Source organism: Mycteria americana, chromosome 8, assembly GCF_035582795.1.
Source record: "Mycteria americana isolate JAX WOST 10 ecotype Jacksonville Zoo and Gardens chromosome 8, USCA_MyAme_1.0, whole genome shotgun sequence".
In the NCBI taxonomy this organism is placed as follows: domain Eukaryota; kingdom Metazoa; phylum Chordata; class Aves; order Ciconiiformes; family Ciconiidae; genus Mycteria; species Mycteria americana.
This window is the reverse complement of record NC_134372.1, coordinates 7,606,710-7,622,690: the sequence shown is the minus strand read 5'-3', so window position 1 is coordinate 7,622,690 and position 15,981 is coordinate 7,606,710. Positions and strand designations below refer to the sequence as shown.

Here is a 15,981-nt window from a genome sequence, read left to right as displayed (position 1 = left end):
ACCCTGGAAGATGTCAGCCTTGCTGGGCACATGGACGCTCCCCCAAAAACACACAGCACCCCAGAGCTGCGGAGCTGACGGGCGTGAGAGGGGGGTCAGAAGCTTCCCATGGGCCAGCAGCAAACGCTGTCAGTCGAGCAGAGGCGCTGGACCCTCCCTGAGGATGGACTGTGTAATCCCGCTAGCGGGGCCATTATGAGGAGCCTCCCTCGTACATCTGCAGCCATCTGCTTCTCCTCCGTTGGATCAGCTCTGAACCCAGCTCCTCTGTGCAGATCCAAACACGCTTCCCCACCTAGGCACCCACGGGTGGGCTCCCCGTCTGCCACCCGTGACCCAGTCCCGCGTGGCTCTGAGCTCTCTGCTTGCCGGAGGGCTAAGCACCGGAGGCAGCCCAGCGCCGTGAAGGAAGCCAGGCAGGATCAGGCCCAGGAAGCGTATCACCCCGCTATAAAGTCCGGTTCGATCTGCCTTTTTTCCAAAGGTCTTTGATGTTTCCCATCTTCACTCTCCTGAGCCCTTCTTAAATCACTTGGAAGCGGAAAATATTTGTCTGCTGGACCACCTTAATGTAAAACTTTACAAATTTACGTTCTGTTTGCGGTAGAGGTGGGAAGAATCTCCCCCGCGAATTGCTCTAGGAGGTAGTCCCTGCACCATCGCTCACAGCTGCCAAGTCTGCGCCACTCCCATCAGCCGCCTGACCTCCCAACAGACGACTGCGCCTATTAAAATCTCTCCCCTTAGCTCCTCAAGAGAAAATACGCCAGGCCGCCACATATTAAAACCGCTACGTACATCCCCTTATGGGTAAATTCCCAAACACCTCCTCGCAGCCCGTCTGAGCCCGGGGCAGGGACAAGCAGCTGCCTGGACCCCCACGACACCTCGCCGTGCTCTGCTGCCTGACAGCGGAGCCGGCGGGAACGGCCTGTGCCCCGGCCCGGCTCCAGCACTACGCCGATTTTCCTCCAGTTGTTTTGTAAACCGATTCAGGCCTGAGTTTCCGAAGCTCTCCTGGCACGGCTCTGTCAGGAGCACAGACTGTCAACAGCACTCCACCACCCGCCGCCATCTTGGGGAGGGCTCCTCGGCAGGCGGCCGCCGCCATCTTGGGGAGGGACCCCCCCGGGAAGGTGACGCCGCCATCTTGGGAAGGGGGGAGGCGGCCGCGCCATCTTGGGGAGGTCGGCCCGGCTCGCCCTCGGGAGCGCTGTTCACGATTGCACGGCGGCGGCCGGCGCCGCGGGATCGGGATCGGGATCGGGATCGGGATCGGGATCGGGGCAGAGTCCGGCGCCTGCGATCGGGGAAAGGCCGCTTCCCCCGCGGCACTCCGCCGCCTTCCGCCATCACTTCCGGGTGAGCGGCGGTGACCTTCGCCCCCTGACCCCTGCCGCTTCCTTTCCAGCGGCGGCCGCCGGAGGAGACGCGCAGGTGGGCGCGGGCTGCGGCCCATCCGCCGCCATCCGCCCGCCCGCGCCCCGCCGCCGCCCGCCTCCTCGGGCCCGGGGCTCCGCGGGGCAGCGCGCCCGGTGCGGGGGAGGCGCGGCCGGCGGTAGCGGGGCGCTAGGCCGCGGGCGAGCCGGGGGCTGGTGTAGCTGGGCGCCCGGGGGAGGGCCGGCGCTCCCGACTGGGGGTGGAGGAGCGGGGAGGCCGGGCCGCGGGGCAGGGCCGCGGCTCCGTGCTCGGCCGGGGCTGCGGGCAGGCTCGCCTCCGGGCCCGGCGGTGTGAGTCTCCTCCGGCCCGCTGGACGCTGGGCGGCCGGGGCTGTGTCCAGCGCGGGTTCAGGCGAGCGGCGGGTACGTCGTTTTGAGGTTAATATCGGCGTTACAGCCCCCGCGGCTCGGCGTTTGCTCGGTCTGTCGTGTCGGTGTCGCTGGGCTTTATGGGCGGCGGTGGGGAGGGCGATGGCCACGGAGCCTGTGGCTGGCTGTGACAGGAGCCGGGGGCTCTGTCAGCGTGGCCGCGTAGGCCTTGCTTTAACAGTCGGTGCTCTGTGCCGCTCTCTGTGGAGAGGGGAGCGTCGGGCTGCGGCCTGCGAGCGAAAGCAGGTCGTGTTTGGGTTGATTTCCTTAATGAAGTCGTGAGACTCTTCTCCTGTGCAAGGCGCCAGTTGTAGCAGGGATTTGGCAGGAGAGGGCAATAGGGAACCGTCTTCCTGTGCTCGGGAGCAGATGCACAGCATCCCCAGCCACCTAACTGGCGCCGAGTGCTGCGTCTGCCGTCTTCCGTAGCTGAGTGTACGCTTCAGAGGCAGAAGACTTACCTGGGCTGGTCCCAAGGACGTGGTTAGGAGACCAATAGCATGGAAGAACCCAAGATAGTGCTTGAAAGGTCTGCAGAGTCAGAGCTTCGTGACAGTACCCAGGTCTCTAATGATTGTTTCGTTAGGTATTTTCTTTCCATAAAGTCATATAAATGAGCAAGGGGAAGCTCTCAGCACTGCTGGTTATCAAGGAAAGGGGCTCCCTTGTGCTCTGCTGCGGTGGTGCCAGGGGACATCAGCTGCCGTGACGTGTGGCAGGAGAGACCCCACTGAACAGTTGTGGGTGGTGACCTGTCTGCCAGCGCAGGGTGAAGCTGGGAATCTTGGGTTTTACAAGAAGTCTGCTTGTACCCCAAAATTACTACCTGCGTTTTGCCAACGGTAACTCATTTATCTTGCTTGATAAAAGGTTGCAGTGGCAGGGAATGTCATAAAATCCTGTAAGAGAATGGTGAGAAATCCACCATCGCTCATACTTCTCTTCTTTTGATGTTCAGAAATGGCACCTCGTAAGGGCAAGGAGAAGAAGGAAGAACAGGTCATCAGCTTGGGACCTCAGGTTGCTGAAGGAGAAAATGTGTTTGGTGTCTGCCATATCTTTGCTTCCTTCAACGACACTTTTGTCCATGTGACTGATCTCTCTGGCAAGTGAGTATTGAACGCTGGTCACCTCCCTGCAGTACCTGGCTTCTTCTGTTTTGAAAACGGAAATTAGATTTGGCAGGAGGCTCCACTGGCATCCTTGAGCTTCTGCTGAGCTGTAAGATAAGATGGTGTGCATACGTGAACATAGACCAGATGGCTTGGTGCGCTCCTCTGATGAATATTGTGCTCGCGGTACTGGGTGGCAGCTTGTTGATCCAGTAACACTCAAAATAACAGGTTCTGTCTGTACCCAGAAGCTGGCTTGTGGGGAGGAAGAGGAAGGGCTTTTTTTCTGAATACCTTCTTTCCCTTTTGTAGGGAAACCATCTGCCGTGTGACTGGTGGCATGAAGGTGAAGGCGGACAGAGACGAGTCTTCTCCCTACGCAGCTATGCTGGCAGCTCAGGACGTTGCCCAGAGGTGCAAGGAACTGGGAATCACTGCCCTGCACATCAAGCTGCGTGCTACCGGTGGAAATAGGTATGTTGGAGCGGCTGGGCCCTGGCATTCCCAGAGGATGTGTCCGCTCTTAGAACCGTGCCAGATTGCACCACGTCCTTTCTTTGCACTGCCTCAGTTGGGAAGGTAGATGCACCCCGGGAGTTTGACTTTAAAGTTGACCCGAAGGGTGTCTGTCCCAAAGGGTGTCTGTCGTATCGTATGGTGGCTGGCTGACGTGGTCATCTCTCACTGAGCATCTGGAACCTGTTCTAAATGGGCATCTTCAGTTGACTGGAGCTGGGGTGTGCTCTTATTTATCCGGTAGTGGATGGGGAGGTGCTGTCAACTTGGAGATGTGTTACCTTGGAGTGACAGCGAAGTGCGTGTCTGGTGGCTTGATGGTCTGTGAATGGTTTGGGTCTGGGGACAGGAGGGAGGGTGAGTTCTAGAATCTGGATGGTTTAGGGTGGGGAAACTGTGATTTTAACGTTGTCAGTTGTTTGTGAACTTTGTTCAACTTCTGAATCATTTAAGGGATTGTGGGTTCTGGTTCTCTCCTCCAGGACCAAGACTCCTGGACCTGGTGCCCAGTCAGCCCTGAGAGCTCTGGCCCGATCTGGAATGAAGATCGGCCGCATTGGTGAGTGATGGAGAAAGCGATAGCTAGATGCGTATGTCGTTGTATATCAGCGCAGAGCCTCGCTGCCTCAAAAAATGAGTTCTGAGGGATTATTTAGTAAAAGGAGCTCTGCAGGCATGTATGCCACTTGGAATGATGGTTTGGCTTTGGGATGTTCTGCTTGACCTCTGTCAGATGCCACTGTAGGTATGATTTTAATTTAAACAGATTCTTAAATTGACGATTCACCAGGAGGTGGCGTGAGCAGACTTCAGAAACCAAGTTTGTCTGCGCAGTAAACCCCAGCTGTACAGCAGGATGCTGATGCCCCTCTGATGTAACAGTGTTTGTGCCAGAGCTGTTCCGTCACCTAGAAATACTGCGTTGGTCTCCATTTAAGACTGACTCAGTAATAACGGAGTGCCTCCAACTCTTTGAGGGAGAGTCCCAGACCTTGTAGGGGAGCCACAAGAAGCGGTGGTGTTGGCTGCTCTGGAAGTTACATCGTGTACCCTCTGTTTCTTTGGAAAGGCTGTGGCTACTTGGTTTAAGTGGGATGGGAGAATGGGGATTTTTGCTTCCTAAGCATTAAAATGCCCAGCCCTTGGCAAGTTCACAAATATCTTGACTCCCATGGAGCGTTCGTTCTGCCTGTGCGTGGCTCCTGTGGTGGCTGACTGTCGGGGTGACTGCTGGGGTTGGGTGGCTGTGCCCGGTTGGTTTCCTGGGGTACCTCTGGAAGGTAACAGTTTGTGTTGGGTTTTCTTGTCCCCGCAGAGGATGTCACCCCCATCCCCTCTGACAGCACTCGCAGAAAGGGTGGTCGCCGTGGACGTCGCCTGTAAACAATGCTGCACCTTTCGTCATTAAAGCTCTCTTTTAAACCTCTTCTCAACTGTGTGTTTTCTTACTGAGGTATGCTCAGAAGTTGAGTGGCTTCGGTTTAGTTATGTCCACGAATGGCTTATCCTCTGAAGCTGGGCTTCTGGTTTGGGCTGGGGTTGTTGTTAGTACTGCTGCACCAGAGGTGCTTTCGAATACACACGGGAAAAGCTTCTAAAAGCACTACAGCTCCCTCAGCCGCTCTGTTTATATATTTTTACTTCTAGAGGTATTTAAGAAAAATGACTCCTCACTTTGTCACGCCCTGCTTCCTGCACTGGTGTTTGCCCTCCACAGAAAACCTGGAACAAATGCCCATTTCCACCTTTGCCAATGTTCTCTTCCTAGCTCTCCAGGCTTTAAGATCGTTCCTGTTTCTGTCACTTCCTCGACTGTAGCAGGATTTTAGACCAAGAGAAGATTCAGGGCCATACAATACTTGAGAAGTATAGCTTAAGACAGGTGGGTTCTGTATGCTTGTGGTTAAAATAGCTGTGGCTTACAAAGCTCGAGAGAGGTGAAATTGTCAAAATTCCTCCTGCGCAGTGGTGACTTTAGCCCTCGTGTAGTGTAGTGCCTGTTGTGACGTGGGTTTGTCACGCTGTCCTGTGGTCTCCCCAGCCATGCGGTGTGCGGGTCGGTAGGAGCTCGCTGTAGAGGCGGCTACAGCTCATCGTGCCTTTCCTCCTCTGCTGCAGTCGCGTACTGTTCAGTGGGACTCCTGGCAATGAGCGAGTGAGCTCATCTGGAGCTGGTAAAATGTTTGTCCGGGAATACTTGTGGTCAGGTTTAAGTGATGGTTATTTATCAGAACTGGTTGAAAAACCGTAGGATTCTTAGCACAGTTATATGGCCAATATGAATAGTCTTACACATGATGACATGTGACCTATAAAATGAAGCTGGAAGGCTCTTGGATAAGGTCTGCCTCCAGATCCCGAGGCTTGAGAACCTCACCACTTTCACGTGGGCTCTTTCCCACACCTTTTCATCTTCAAACGCTTCACGGGGGATTCCTTCACCTCCCCTCACGGGGAAGGATGCTTTGACTGGCGGTGTTGGAGGCACTCCGCTCTCAAAGCGGTCCCTGTTCTGGTAGAGTTACTCAGCCTGGATTGGATCCAGGGCGTGTTGCTCCTGTCAAGGTTGATCTTCAGTTGTCGAGTGCTAGCTCTTGTGTGGTAAAAAGAGGATGAGTTTCACAGTGGAGGAAACCAGGCTGCCTGATCTGAAGCCATGGTGCGTCTTGGTCTTCATAGTGAAACCTTCTTGGATGCTTGTGGTTTCAAAGTGAGTCATGATCTCTTGGAGGTGTCCCTGCTGCGGGGAAGAAAGCTGGGCTTGTGAGCAAGCTAACTACTGCTGGGTGTTCTGCAAACTGTTGCTTAATACATGACTTCCCCTTTCTGTGGAAAAAATCTCTGCCTGGATGCATGTTCCTAAGCCAGCATTTCCCTTGGTGCAGCCATAGTGTTTTACTTGTAATTTTATATGTGGCCATGGAAAACTTCAGAATAAAATTCCCTTACTGTCTTAAAAGAGTGCTATTTGCAGTTCAAATCACTATTTTCCTGTACTCGAAGTGTTCTTTGAACTCTGTGTGGAGAAGGTGCTGAAAACATGAAACCAGCAGTGGCTCTGAGGAGGGACCAGGGAGCGGGAGGCGAAGGTGTGGTGTGTTACTAACAGCTCTAGTCAATAATGTCTTTTATATACTCTCTATACGCTGAAACCTATTGCTGTTCCAGTAGGAGTTACTTTGGCCCGGGTGACATTAATGTGGCTGCTTCACGGGGTATGTTGGGGGGGAAAACTCTCTGGGAACGTGGAGGGGCCTTGTGGCCTTTCAGTACTTAAAGGGGGCTTATAGGAAAGATGGGGACAAACTTTTTAGCAGGGCCTGTAGCGATAGGACAAGGGGTAATGGCTTTAAATTAAAAGAGGGTAGATTTAGACTAGATAGAAGGAAGAAATTTTTTACAATGAGGGTGGTGAAGCACTGGCACAGGTTGCCCAGAGAGGTAGTGGAGGCCCCATCCCTGGAAACATTCAAGGTCAGGTTGGATGGGGCTCTGAGCAACCCGATCTGGTTGAAGATGTCCCTGCTCTTGCAGGGGGGTTGGACTGGATGACCTGTAAAGGTTCCTTCCCACCCAAACCATTCTATGATAAAATCCGGGGCAGGACCTTTGCAGTGGTACGAATTTTACAGACCCATCTTGTCTCTCCGGGTGCAGTTTGTGATGTTTCCTGGTCAGTTCTGGCTCCTTCCCGCTGCCCACCGAGGCAGAGCAGAGCCACCCCGGCGCAGGCTGACTTACCCTGCTGTTTTTGAGGGCAGAGCTGGACGAGGGAAGGTGTCTGCTCCGTACCGCTCCCAGGGCACAAGAACGGAAGCGGCTTTTCATCTGCCGGGTGGGTTCCCACCACGTAGCAGGGTCAGGCCAAGCTCCGGGCAGCACAGAGCGGGCTGGCACCCGGTGGCGGTGAGCCTTGCGGTGGCATTGGCCTTGCTCGGCTCTGGAGAGCAGGTTGCTGAAGCACCAGCTGAGACCTTTGTGTCTAACCCGAGGCAGGAGGAACCCAGACGTACTGCCCTGCTTGGTGTATCCTCCCCCAGGAGGTTTGCTGGGGCTTGCACAGGTGGCAGGTTGCCCAGCGCAGGAAGGTGGATTTGCTTTATTAGCCCTTAATCTCTGGAAGCGGGAGCTCTGCTGGGTGCGCAGGGCTGTCCGGGCTGAGCTGCTGTAAGCCCAGCCCGTGCCCCTTGCTGCCCTCCCTGTGCTGTGCCGTGGTCAGGGTGTTCCCTGGGCTCACCGCACAATTAATGGCAAAAAATTGCTTTTATTTCTTAGCTGATCTGACGTCTTTGAAACAACTTCCCCTATTGGTGTGAAACCCCCCAGGGAGAAATGAGGAAGAGAAACCGGGGAGCCAGGCAGGTGCCTGCGCAGAGTGGGCTGCCCGGCGTGCGTCCCAGGGCTGTCTGGAGGGAAGGACTCCTGGCTGAGCGGTGTGGATGGGTTTCATGGCTCTTGCCTGCTCCTGCCCCTACCCAGCTGCTTTGTCTTGCATGATCCGGCGAGGAACAGCATCACCCGCAAACCCCCTGCAGCTGGGTGATGGCTGCGTGGGTGGGGGACACGTGTGGCTGCCCACCCTGTGTCTCCCCGGCAGGGATGCTCGTCCCGCCGAGGGCACGGGGCTGCTCGGGGGCTGCAGCGCATCCCCAGCCCACAAAGTCCCCGGGGACGGGTCTGCGTTGGCCGGTGAGCCCTGCAGCTCGGCCGTTCCCCTCGGGTTTGCCCGGAGCCGATCCTGTGCTGTGGAGGGTGCTGTCTCACGGGCAGTGTGAAACGTGGGTTTGTCCATCAAACCTCAGCCTGTGCCGGGTCCGAGGGCTGCGCGACGGAGGCTCGGCTGGTAATGAATGGCTTCATGTGAATGCCCGTGCAGTTATTTCTGCCGGAAATAATTGCTCTGCTGGCTTGGATCGAGGCCCTTGGGGAACGGGCAGGTCTGAGCCGAGTCCTGAGACTGCTCGCTGCTCCAGATGGCCGCTTTTGCCCCAAAAGACAGCTGTTTCCTCAGCCTCCCGTAATGGTGCTTGTCGAGTTTTTCATGGGCAGCACAAAACGTGCGCAAAAACGAAGCCTCGGGGGTGACGGTGGTGAAGAGCCTGTGCTGGGTCTGGGTGCCAGCCTCAGGCTATGGAAGAAAGAGAGGGGGATGAGGCAGGCTGAAAGCTGCTCTGTAAAAAGGTCTGCATCTGCTCGGAAAAATCAATTTACAGACTTAAAAGGCTTCAGATGCCACGGCCCTGTGCAGAAAGGTGTGTGTGTGTGTTGGGGGGGAAGTACTGAAGAAGTTAATGGAAATGTCTGTGCGCAGAGCGAGGGCTGCTTCGGTGCTGACAGCCCCCAGCTGGGCTTGTGGCTGGGGGCTCGGGGGGCTCGGCCTGCCCGTGGGGGGAGCAGGGCTCTCCCCCACCCCCCGGCTTATCGCCTGCCTTTGTGGTTTGCAGAGTTGGGCCCAGCTCCATGACTTTGCTGAGGGTTTTGCTCGCCGAGTTCCTGTTCAGATTCGCTGTAGTTCCGCTTAGGGCTGAGGCTGGTCACGGAATGCGCCCGGAGCGTGGCCCCAGGGCGGGGGGCTTGCTAGCCCAGCAAGGGCCGGGGCTGCGAGAAAAACCCGTGTCCCCCCCAAACCCCCCAGTGCCCACCATGGGCTGAGAGTGAGGGGAGAGACGAAAAATATATGGAAGGGTTTTATGTGCTTTTTTTCTCTCTCCCCCCCCCCCCCCCCAATTTTTTAAACATCTCAAATGGTTTCTAAATGCAGCATCCCCTGCAAAGCAGCAGATAAGTTATTTGTCCTCAAACTAGCCTCCAGGGAGGAATGCAGGTGGGGCAGGAGCTGGGGACGGCTGGGGCGAAGCTGATGGACACCCTTGGGCAGGGGCTCCCTGCACCCTTGGGTGCCCTGGGGCTTTCCTGGCTGGGTTGTATGAGCCTGGGGCTGGGACCGGGCTCCGAGCACCGAAGCCCTTCCCCTGCGTGGGGGCTGCGATTTCCCACCTGGGAAGCCAGAGCATCGTCCCACCAGCGCCAGCTTCTGCTCCAGAAACAGCATCTGCACCGAAACCCTGCCCTGCTCCTTGGAAATGCTTTTAGATTATTCCTTAACCCCGCTCTCCCAGCGTGCTGCCGGTGGGATGGCGCTGGGGCTGACCCGGGAGAAGGGATGGAGCTGCTGAAGAAACCTGCCTGGGCTCTCCCCGGCCTTACCACTTTCTGGCCCTTGGGCTGCGTGGGGGGAGGTTTGCCTGGTAACTGGTGATGCCCGGGCGCATTGCTTTTAATTTCACGCTCGGAGTTTCACTTTTGGCTGAACTCTGGCCGTGGTCGTGCTGGGTCCTGACACTGGAGCCGGCTCGGTGCTGGATGCGGCGTGCTCGGCGAGGCCAAGCCCCGTGGTGCGGTGCTGGCGTCGGGGATGCGTTACCCCTGGGCTGCCCCAGGTCCTTGTATAAAATCACCTAAAATGATCATTATGGGGGTGGATGGCTGCTCGCACCCACGTAGCACTAGCAGGGCTGTGGGGTGGGGACCCATGCTGCCCCCCCACCCTGCCCCACACCCACTGGTGCTTTGGGGGTCACCCGCCTCGAAGGGCTGCTTCTCTTCTCTTGAGTTTGGGGGTTCAGCCCCCCAAAGCCGCTGCAGGCAGGGTGAGAGGGGTGCCCCAAGAGGGAGGGAGGACCTGAGAGCACTTGACGGGCCTTTAATCGTTACCCCCTCAGCGTGAGAGGTGCTGGCCAAGCACCCCCACCCCAGGGGGGTCCAAAGTGACCCTCAAGGCAGGGTTTGGGCCGAAGTGCAGCTTTTCTCTGGCAGTGAAGGTGAGTGAGGAGCGGATGTACCCTGATGGCACGTCCCCAGGAGGGTCCTGCTCAGACTTCGGTGTGGGGACCATCCCACCTCTGCGTCCCACCTCCTTCCTCCCGCGCTGCCTCCTACCTCTCCCATCCCACCTCACCTCCGCATCCCACTTCTGACCTCCTGTACCCTGTATCCCACCTCCTGCCCCCCCCCAGGGGTACCGGAGCCCCCCCCCCCCGGTCCACCACACGGAGTGTCACCGGGCTGGGCGTCGTGACCTGCCTGTGGCGGTGGGGTGGGAAGCGATGCCCCACGGAAGTGGCTGTGGTGCTCGTGGCGTGCCCCAGCATCATTTCTGGACTGGAGACCTGACGAGCAGAGGTCTGCCTGGCAACAGGTGATGCGGGTGCTGGCAGCCAATGCGGCTTTTTTACGGGCCCCCCCCGGGGGTGGCAGGGGAGGGTGGGGTCCCGGGGGGGGTATTTCCAGCAGCGGCACTCGGGGCTTTCATTGCCCGTCGGGGTGCCAACAACGGAGCCATGGCCGAGGAGCAGCGGGACCTCATCTCCGACCGCGGCAGCGGCGTGGTCAATGTTGGGGACACCCGGAGGTGCTGCTGCTGGGGACGTGGGGGTGTGGGGACAGGGGACGTGGGGAGGGCAAAGCGTGCATGCCAGGGATGTGGGGCAGAGGGGGCAGTGCGTGGCGGTGGGGTGGAGGGGAGACGGTTGGGCCAAGGGGGTACAGAGTGGCTATGGGGCAGAAGGGGGATCATGCTCTGGCTATGGGGCACTCTTGAGCCAAGGGGGCTGTGGCGTGGCTATGGGGCGGAAGGGGCTGGAGCATGGCTGTGGGGCAGGCAGGGGCATGGGGTGGCTACGGGGTCAAGGGGGGGTCATAGTGTATCTCTGGGGCAGATGGGGACATGGCATGGCTATGGGGTGGACAGGTTCACGGTGTGGCTATGGGGCAGATGAAGGGCACGGCATGTCTATGGGGCGGACATGTTCAAATCATGGCTATGGGGCAGGCAGGCTCAAGGCTATGGGGTGGATGGGAGCACAGCATGGCTATGGGGCAGGAAGGTTCATGATGTGGCTACGGGGCAGGCAAGTTGATGATGTGGCTATGGGGCAGACAGAGCGGAGGATGGCTATGGGGCAGGAAGGTTCATGATGTGGCTATGGGGCAGGCAGGGACACAGCATGGACCTAGAGCCCAGCCGGCTTTGTGGGGCCACCCCCCATGTCCCAACCAGCCCCCATCTCCCAACCCCCTCGGGGTCGTCCGTTCGCCCCCCCCCCCCCCCCCCCCCAACTTCCAGCCAATCAGAAGCCCGGGAGGTCTGGCATCATCAGTCACCAGGCAGACACCCGCTGCAGCGAGCCCTGCTCCGGACATTGCCTGCAGGCAGGCAGCACCCATGGGTGCCCCGACCCCGTCGGGCAGCGGAGGCAGGGGGTGGCCCCCTGGAGCGCCCCTGCACCCCGCCAGTGCCCCGCTCGCCCCGGCGGGGCGGGATCTGGCCCGGGGAGGCCTCGGCGCCATGGCCGGCGGCCGCGTGGTGCTGGGCTTTGCCTTCCCTTGGCTTGCGAGTGCGATGGCAGCACCGCGACATCCCCTGCCTGGCCTGCCCGCATGCTGGCGTGCTGCCTCTGCGCTCGGCGTGCCCCCTTTCGCTCAAAATTTAAAAATTAAATTGCAGTCCGGCATCCCGTGGGGTATGTCCTCTGCCCTCCGGGACCAGTGAGGCTTCAGGGGGCTTCATCATCCCGCAAAAGGCACTGCCCGGAGCGATGCCGTGCCCCAAAATCCCCTGCCCGCAGCCCCCGTGTGCCCACATGCTCCTTGGGTACCCCTCCCGTGCCTCCCCTCCTTGCCCCTGCAGTGGGTTTCGGTTCCCCCAGTGCGGAGGAATGACCTTCACGCCGAGATTTCACTTCTGCATGCCGTGACAGGGGAATTTACGTTTGTCTGGCTGCAAACCCCCCGGGAGGGGTTGTTTGGGGCAGCGCGGGGGGGTGACGTGGGCTGCAGGAGGGATTTTGGCGGGGGTAATGGCAGGGTATGGGGGCGTCTCCTCCAGCCGGGGGCACGGGCTGAGCATAAGGAATGTTCTGCAGGTCTGTGTTGGGCCACAAAGCCGCCCTCTCCACGCTCTCCATCCTGGTGGCCCTGCTGATCGCCGGCCAGGCCGTCACCATCTACTTCGTCTACCAGCAGAACGGGCAGATCAACAAGCTGACCAGGACCTCCCAGACCCTGCAGCTGGAGGCACTGCAGAGGAAGCTGCCTGCCAGTCAGTAGCCCCACGGGCACCAGCGTGGTGGTGGGGTGGCCGGGGAGAGGGGATGGGTCCCCCTGGACCACCCAACCCAGCACCGCTCATGCCGCTCCTTCCTCGGCAGGTGCCAAGCCGGTGAACAAGATGAAGATGTCCATGGTGAGCACACCCCTGGCCATGAGGGTCCTGCCTCTTGCCCCGTCTGCAGGAAACATGGTAAGAGATGCCCACTGCTGCCTGGCGCTGCCTGCTGCCTGCTGCCCTCAGGGCTTGCTGCCAGCCCTCGTGCTCACGCTGCCCCTTTGCCTTTTCTCTTGAGGACACGGCCCCTGCTAGCAACAAAACTGAGGACCAAGTGAAGCACCTGCTGCAGGTAAGGTCCCCCGCTACCCCACCGGCCCCACAGCTGCCCTCTGCGCTGCAGGAGGCGATGGGACCCTCTGCTTCCAGCTTCAAGCTGTCTCTTGGCTGGGTCTGGGGTCTCTCGGGGCGCTCAGAGCTGCTGGGAGCTCCTGGCCCCCTGCAATGTCCGTCTGGCTGATATAAGCAGAGCTTCACCCCCCCACCTCGTTTTTCTTTGCCCTGTCTCACCATGGTGGTCGCTCTGCAGCAAGGAGACCCCAGGAAGACGTTCCCGGATCTGAAGGACAACCTGATGGCCAACCTGAAGAGCCTGAAGAACACCATGACTGATGGGGAATGGAAGGTCAGTGCTTGCTGCTGTCTTACTCTTCCCCTTCCAGGAGCACCCCGCTTTGGGGAGGGACTAGGGTGTCCCCACCTGGAAAAATAAAGTGCTGCTTGAGCCAGGCTTGGGTTACTCCCACCCCAAGGAAGGTGGTGGTGCTCACGACCTTCCCTGGCCCAGGCTGGAGCTTGTGGCACGGCTCCCCTGTCCCCGTTAACGTGCCGCTTCCCCTTGTTGCAGTCCTTTGAATCCTGGATGCAAAAGTGGCTGCTGTTTGAAATGGCCAGGAACCCCAAGCCAGAGAAGCCTAAAGCGATACCGGCAGAGAAAGGTATCAGGGACGGGGGCTGCTGAGCTGGGGAGGGTTGGGACTGGCCCTTCAGGAGCAGCCACCCCCCAGGAGGTGCCGGGACGGGGCATCCCAAAGGCAACTGACCCCTCTGTCCCCAGCTGGTCATGGATCTCTTCGTCCCATGGGGACCCTCTGGTTGGTGGCCTTTAGGACATCACAGCTGCTGCCTGCAGGGCATTTGGGATGAGCAAATGTCTGAAAAGCCAGAGCACCACACCAAATCCTCCATCCTTGGCTAGCCCAAGAGCTTGAGGAAGGTCACCGGGGTGGGGCTTGTTCTCCTTTTATATTTAATTTAGCTGCTTCTAGGTAAAAAGCTGCCGCCGATGCTGCCGGGCAGCAGAAGGGCCCACGGGGCTGACGGCATCTCCCCTTTGTTTTTATTGCCCTAGTGCAAACTAAGTGCCAGGCAGAGGCCAATTCTGGGGGCGTCCGGCCGGGTCGCTTCCGCCCGCAGTGCGATGGGAACGGCGACTACCTGCCCAAGCAGTGCAATGCCTCCACGGGCTACTGCTGGTGCTCCTACAAAAATGGCACCAGGATTGAGGGCACTGCCACTCGGGAAAAGCTGGACTGCCCCGGTAGGTCGTCAGGGAGGGGACGGAGGAGATGAACGAGCAGCGTGCATGGATGCTGCCCCCCGTTTTGCTTGTGATTAGGGAGGAGGAGAGGAGCCAGGGAGAGGAGAGGAGGGTGCCCAAGCTGTAGAAAGCATCCCTCAGCTCTCTTTGGTGCCAGCGTGTTAAGGCTGGAGGGGACCCTAAAAACCACAGCCCTCCTTGGCTAGCTTGCAGTGATAGCAGAGGCGTGCAGTCAAGGTTTTCCACGAGCCCCCCTTGCCCCCAAACCCGTAGCTCTCCCCTGCTGCCCTCAGAGGGGTGGAGGAGATGGGGCAGTCCCAGGGGTCCAGCACCCACGTCCTGCCTTCCCTCTGCAGATGCCACTGCTGCCACCACTGCTTCTCCCACCCCTGTGGAGCAGGAGGAGATGATCTTCTCTGGGGCAGACATGCACAAGCTGGGTCTGGAGAAAGGTGAGGGCCAAGTGTGGTCGTGGGGCCGGGGGTGTTGGTGAAAGCCCTTGGGGCTGGGGCAGGCACAGGTCCACCCCCGAGAGCCACTGACAGCACAGAAGCACTGCTGGGGCGGCAGAGGTAGCGATGGAGACACAGGCAAAAGCAGCCTGGGCTTTGGGAGGTCCTGGAGCCATGTTACCGACTCCCTCTTCTCTTTCCCCCACAACAGCCAAGTAGAAGAGGACGCCAGCAGATGCCTGTCCCCTCTTCAGCATCCCAGCTCCCATGTTTTGGTTTTTCTTTTGCTGTATTTCATTTCTGCTCCTACATTGCTTTACTGAGATGATTAACAGCGGGCACCCCTGCACACTCCTGCCCCTCGAGGCATCGGTTGTGACCCCTCCCCTGCTGCAGGTGCCACCAGGATCAGTGCTAGAGACAAAGTGTTCCCTCAAAGGGTGGGTAAAGCAGGCTGGAAAGTGATTTCAATGATGTTGAACCCACAAATTCCATTCCCTTTTGCTCATCGGCATCCCGCAGCACCCGGGCAGCGGCAGGCGCAGAGCTCACCCCTGCTGAAGAACGAGCCACTAATGCTTTCTTACACTGAATGAACATTAAAAGCAGCAAAACAACCTCCACCAGCTTCTTAACTGACCCCCGTAGGTTGAAGCCCTGTTAGATTACTAGATTAGAGGGTTTTTCTTGTGGAGTGCTCAGTTCTGTACAGATAGGTGCTCACCTTCAGCTTTTGCTTTCAGGCTGGAGAACAGCCGCAGCAGTGGGTAACAGTGGGCAGAGGAGCTGACCCTGGAGTCAGAGGGGCTTCTAATTTTTCTGAATACATCCAATAGTTCCTTTATAAATGACCTCACAAGCTAATTATTTCAAATAAACTTTTGAATAAGAAAGCCTTGTAAGCAACTCTAATAGGGCAGTGCTTACATTTTGCAGCTGTCCCAGGTTAAACACAAGTGAATCTTAAGAAAAAAGGGAAAAAGAAAAATCTCTGCAAAGACACTCGGACGTCTGTGCCCCCACCCAGGATCGTACATATTCCTTGCCACGTTCCTGGCCCATCATTTGTTCAATCCCCCCTGGGGTCCCCCTGTACCCCATCACAGCCCAGGAGGCTGAAATCTCCTTTAAGTGAGTCGCAGCGCGGGGGGAGAGGAGGAGAGCAGCCCCCTGCGCCAGAGCCATCTCCCTCCTACGCCCGGGTTGCGAAGGTGGGAGGGAGGGTGGCAGCCGGAGAGCTCTGCCCTCAGCAGCAGAGCCTGGTCCCAGGCTGCGCGGCAGCTGCACAGCAAGGGAGGGAGGAGCACAAGGGGATCCAGTCCCTTTTTCCTCACCTGCTAAACCCCAGGGCTGGGAGCAAAGCGAGGAAACCAGGCACAAAGCCTAG

General features: G+C 58.4%; 2 protein-coding genes across 5 annotated transcripts; both read left to right on the top strand.

Moving 5' to 3' along the window:
• Positions 1-1,279: 1,279 nt before the first annotated feature.
• On the top strand, positions 1,280-4,864 carry RPS14 (ribosomal protein S14). 2 transcript variants are annotated; one of them, XM_075509455.1, is made up of 5 exons: positions 1,280-1,437; positions 2,767-2,917; positions 3,233-3,394; positions 3,919-3,995; positions 4,752-4,864. In XM_075509455.1, the coding sequence occupies exons 2-5, from the start codon at positions 2,769-2,771 to the stop codon at positions 4,817-4,819; spliced, it is 456 nt and encodes a 151-aa protein (XP_075365570.1). In that variant the 5' UTR covers positions 1,280-1,437; positions 2,767-2,768; the 3' UTR covers positions 4,820-4,864. The 2 variants fall into 2 exon arrangements, with proteins under 2 accessions (XP_075365570.1, XP_075365571.1); XM_075509456.1 differs by lacking the exon at positions 1,280-1,437 and adding an exon at positions 1,688-1,817.
• Positions 4,865-10,725: 5,861 nt separating this feature from the next.
• CD74 (CD74 molecule) lies at positions 10,726-15,467 on the top strand. Of its 3 annotated transcripts, XM_075509452.1 has the most exons (9): positions 10,726-10,847; positions 12,361-12,536; positions 12,646-12,737; positions 12,841-12,894; positions 13,132-13,227; positions 13,450-13,540; positions 13,954-14,142; positions 14,499-14,594; positions 14,806-15,467. In XM_075509452.1, the coding sequence occupies exons 1-9, from the start codon at positions 10,777-10,779 to the stop codon at positions 14,811-14,813; spliced, it is 873 nt and encodes a 290-aa protein (XP_075365567.1). In that variant the 5' UTR covers positions 10,726-10,776; the 3' UTR covers positions 14,814-15,467. The 3 variants fall into 3 exon arrangements, with proteins under 3 accessions (XP_075365567.1, XP_075365569.1, XP_075365568.1); XM_075509454.1 differs by lacking the exon at positions 13,954-14,142; XM_075509453.1 differs by lacking the exon at positions 14,499-14,594.
• The last annotated feature ends 514 nt before the right edge of the window (positions 15,468-15,981 follow it).

Excerpts from the sequence above, each read along its gene's own strand:
- CD74 (XM_075509452.1), top strand. The coding sequence starts at position 10,777 with ATGGCCGAGGAGCAGCGGGACCTCATCTCCGACCGCGGCAGCGGCGTG. Across the intron at positions 12,537-12,645 it reads GCAGAGGAAGCTGCCTGCCA|GTGCCAAGCCGGTGAACAAG; the intron begins GTCAGTAGCCCC and ends CTTCCTCGGCAG. Across the intron at positions 12,738-12,840 it reads CCCCGTCTGCAGGAAACATG|GACACGGCCCCTGCTAGCAA; the intron begins GTAAGAGATGCC and ends TTTTCTCTTGAG.
- RPS14 (XM_075509455.1), top strand. The coding sequence starts at position 2,769 with ATGGCACCTCGTAAGGGCAAGGAGAAGAAGGAAGAACAGGTCATCAGC. Across the intron at positions 2,918-3,232 it reads GTGACTGATCTCTCTGGCAA|GGAAACCATCTGCCGTGTGA; the intron begins GTGAGTATTGAA and ends TCCCTTTTGTAG. Across the intron at positions 3,996-4,751 it reads AATGAAGATCGGCCGCATTG|AGGATGTCACCCCCATCCCC; the intron begins GTGAGTGATGGA and ends TTGTCCCCGCAG.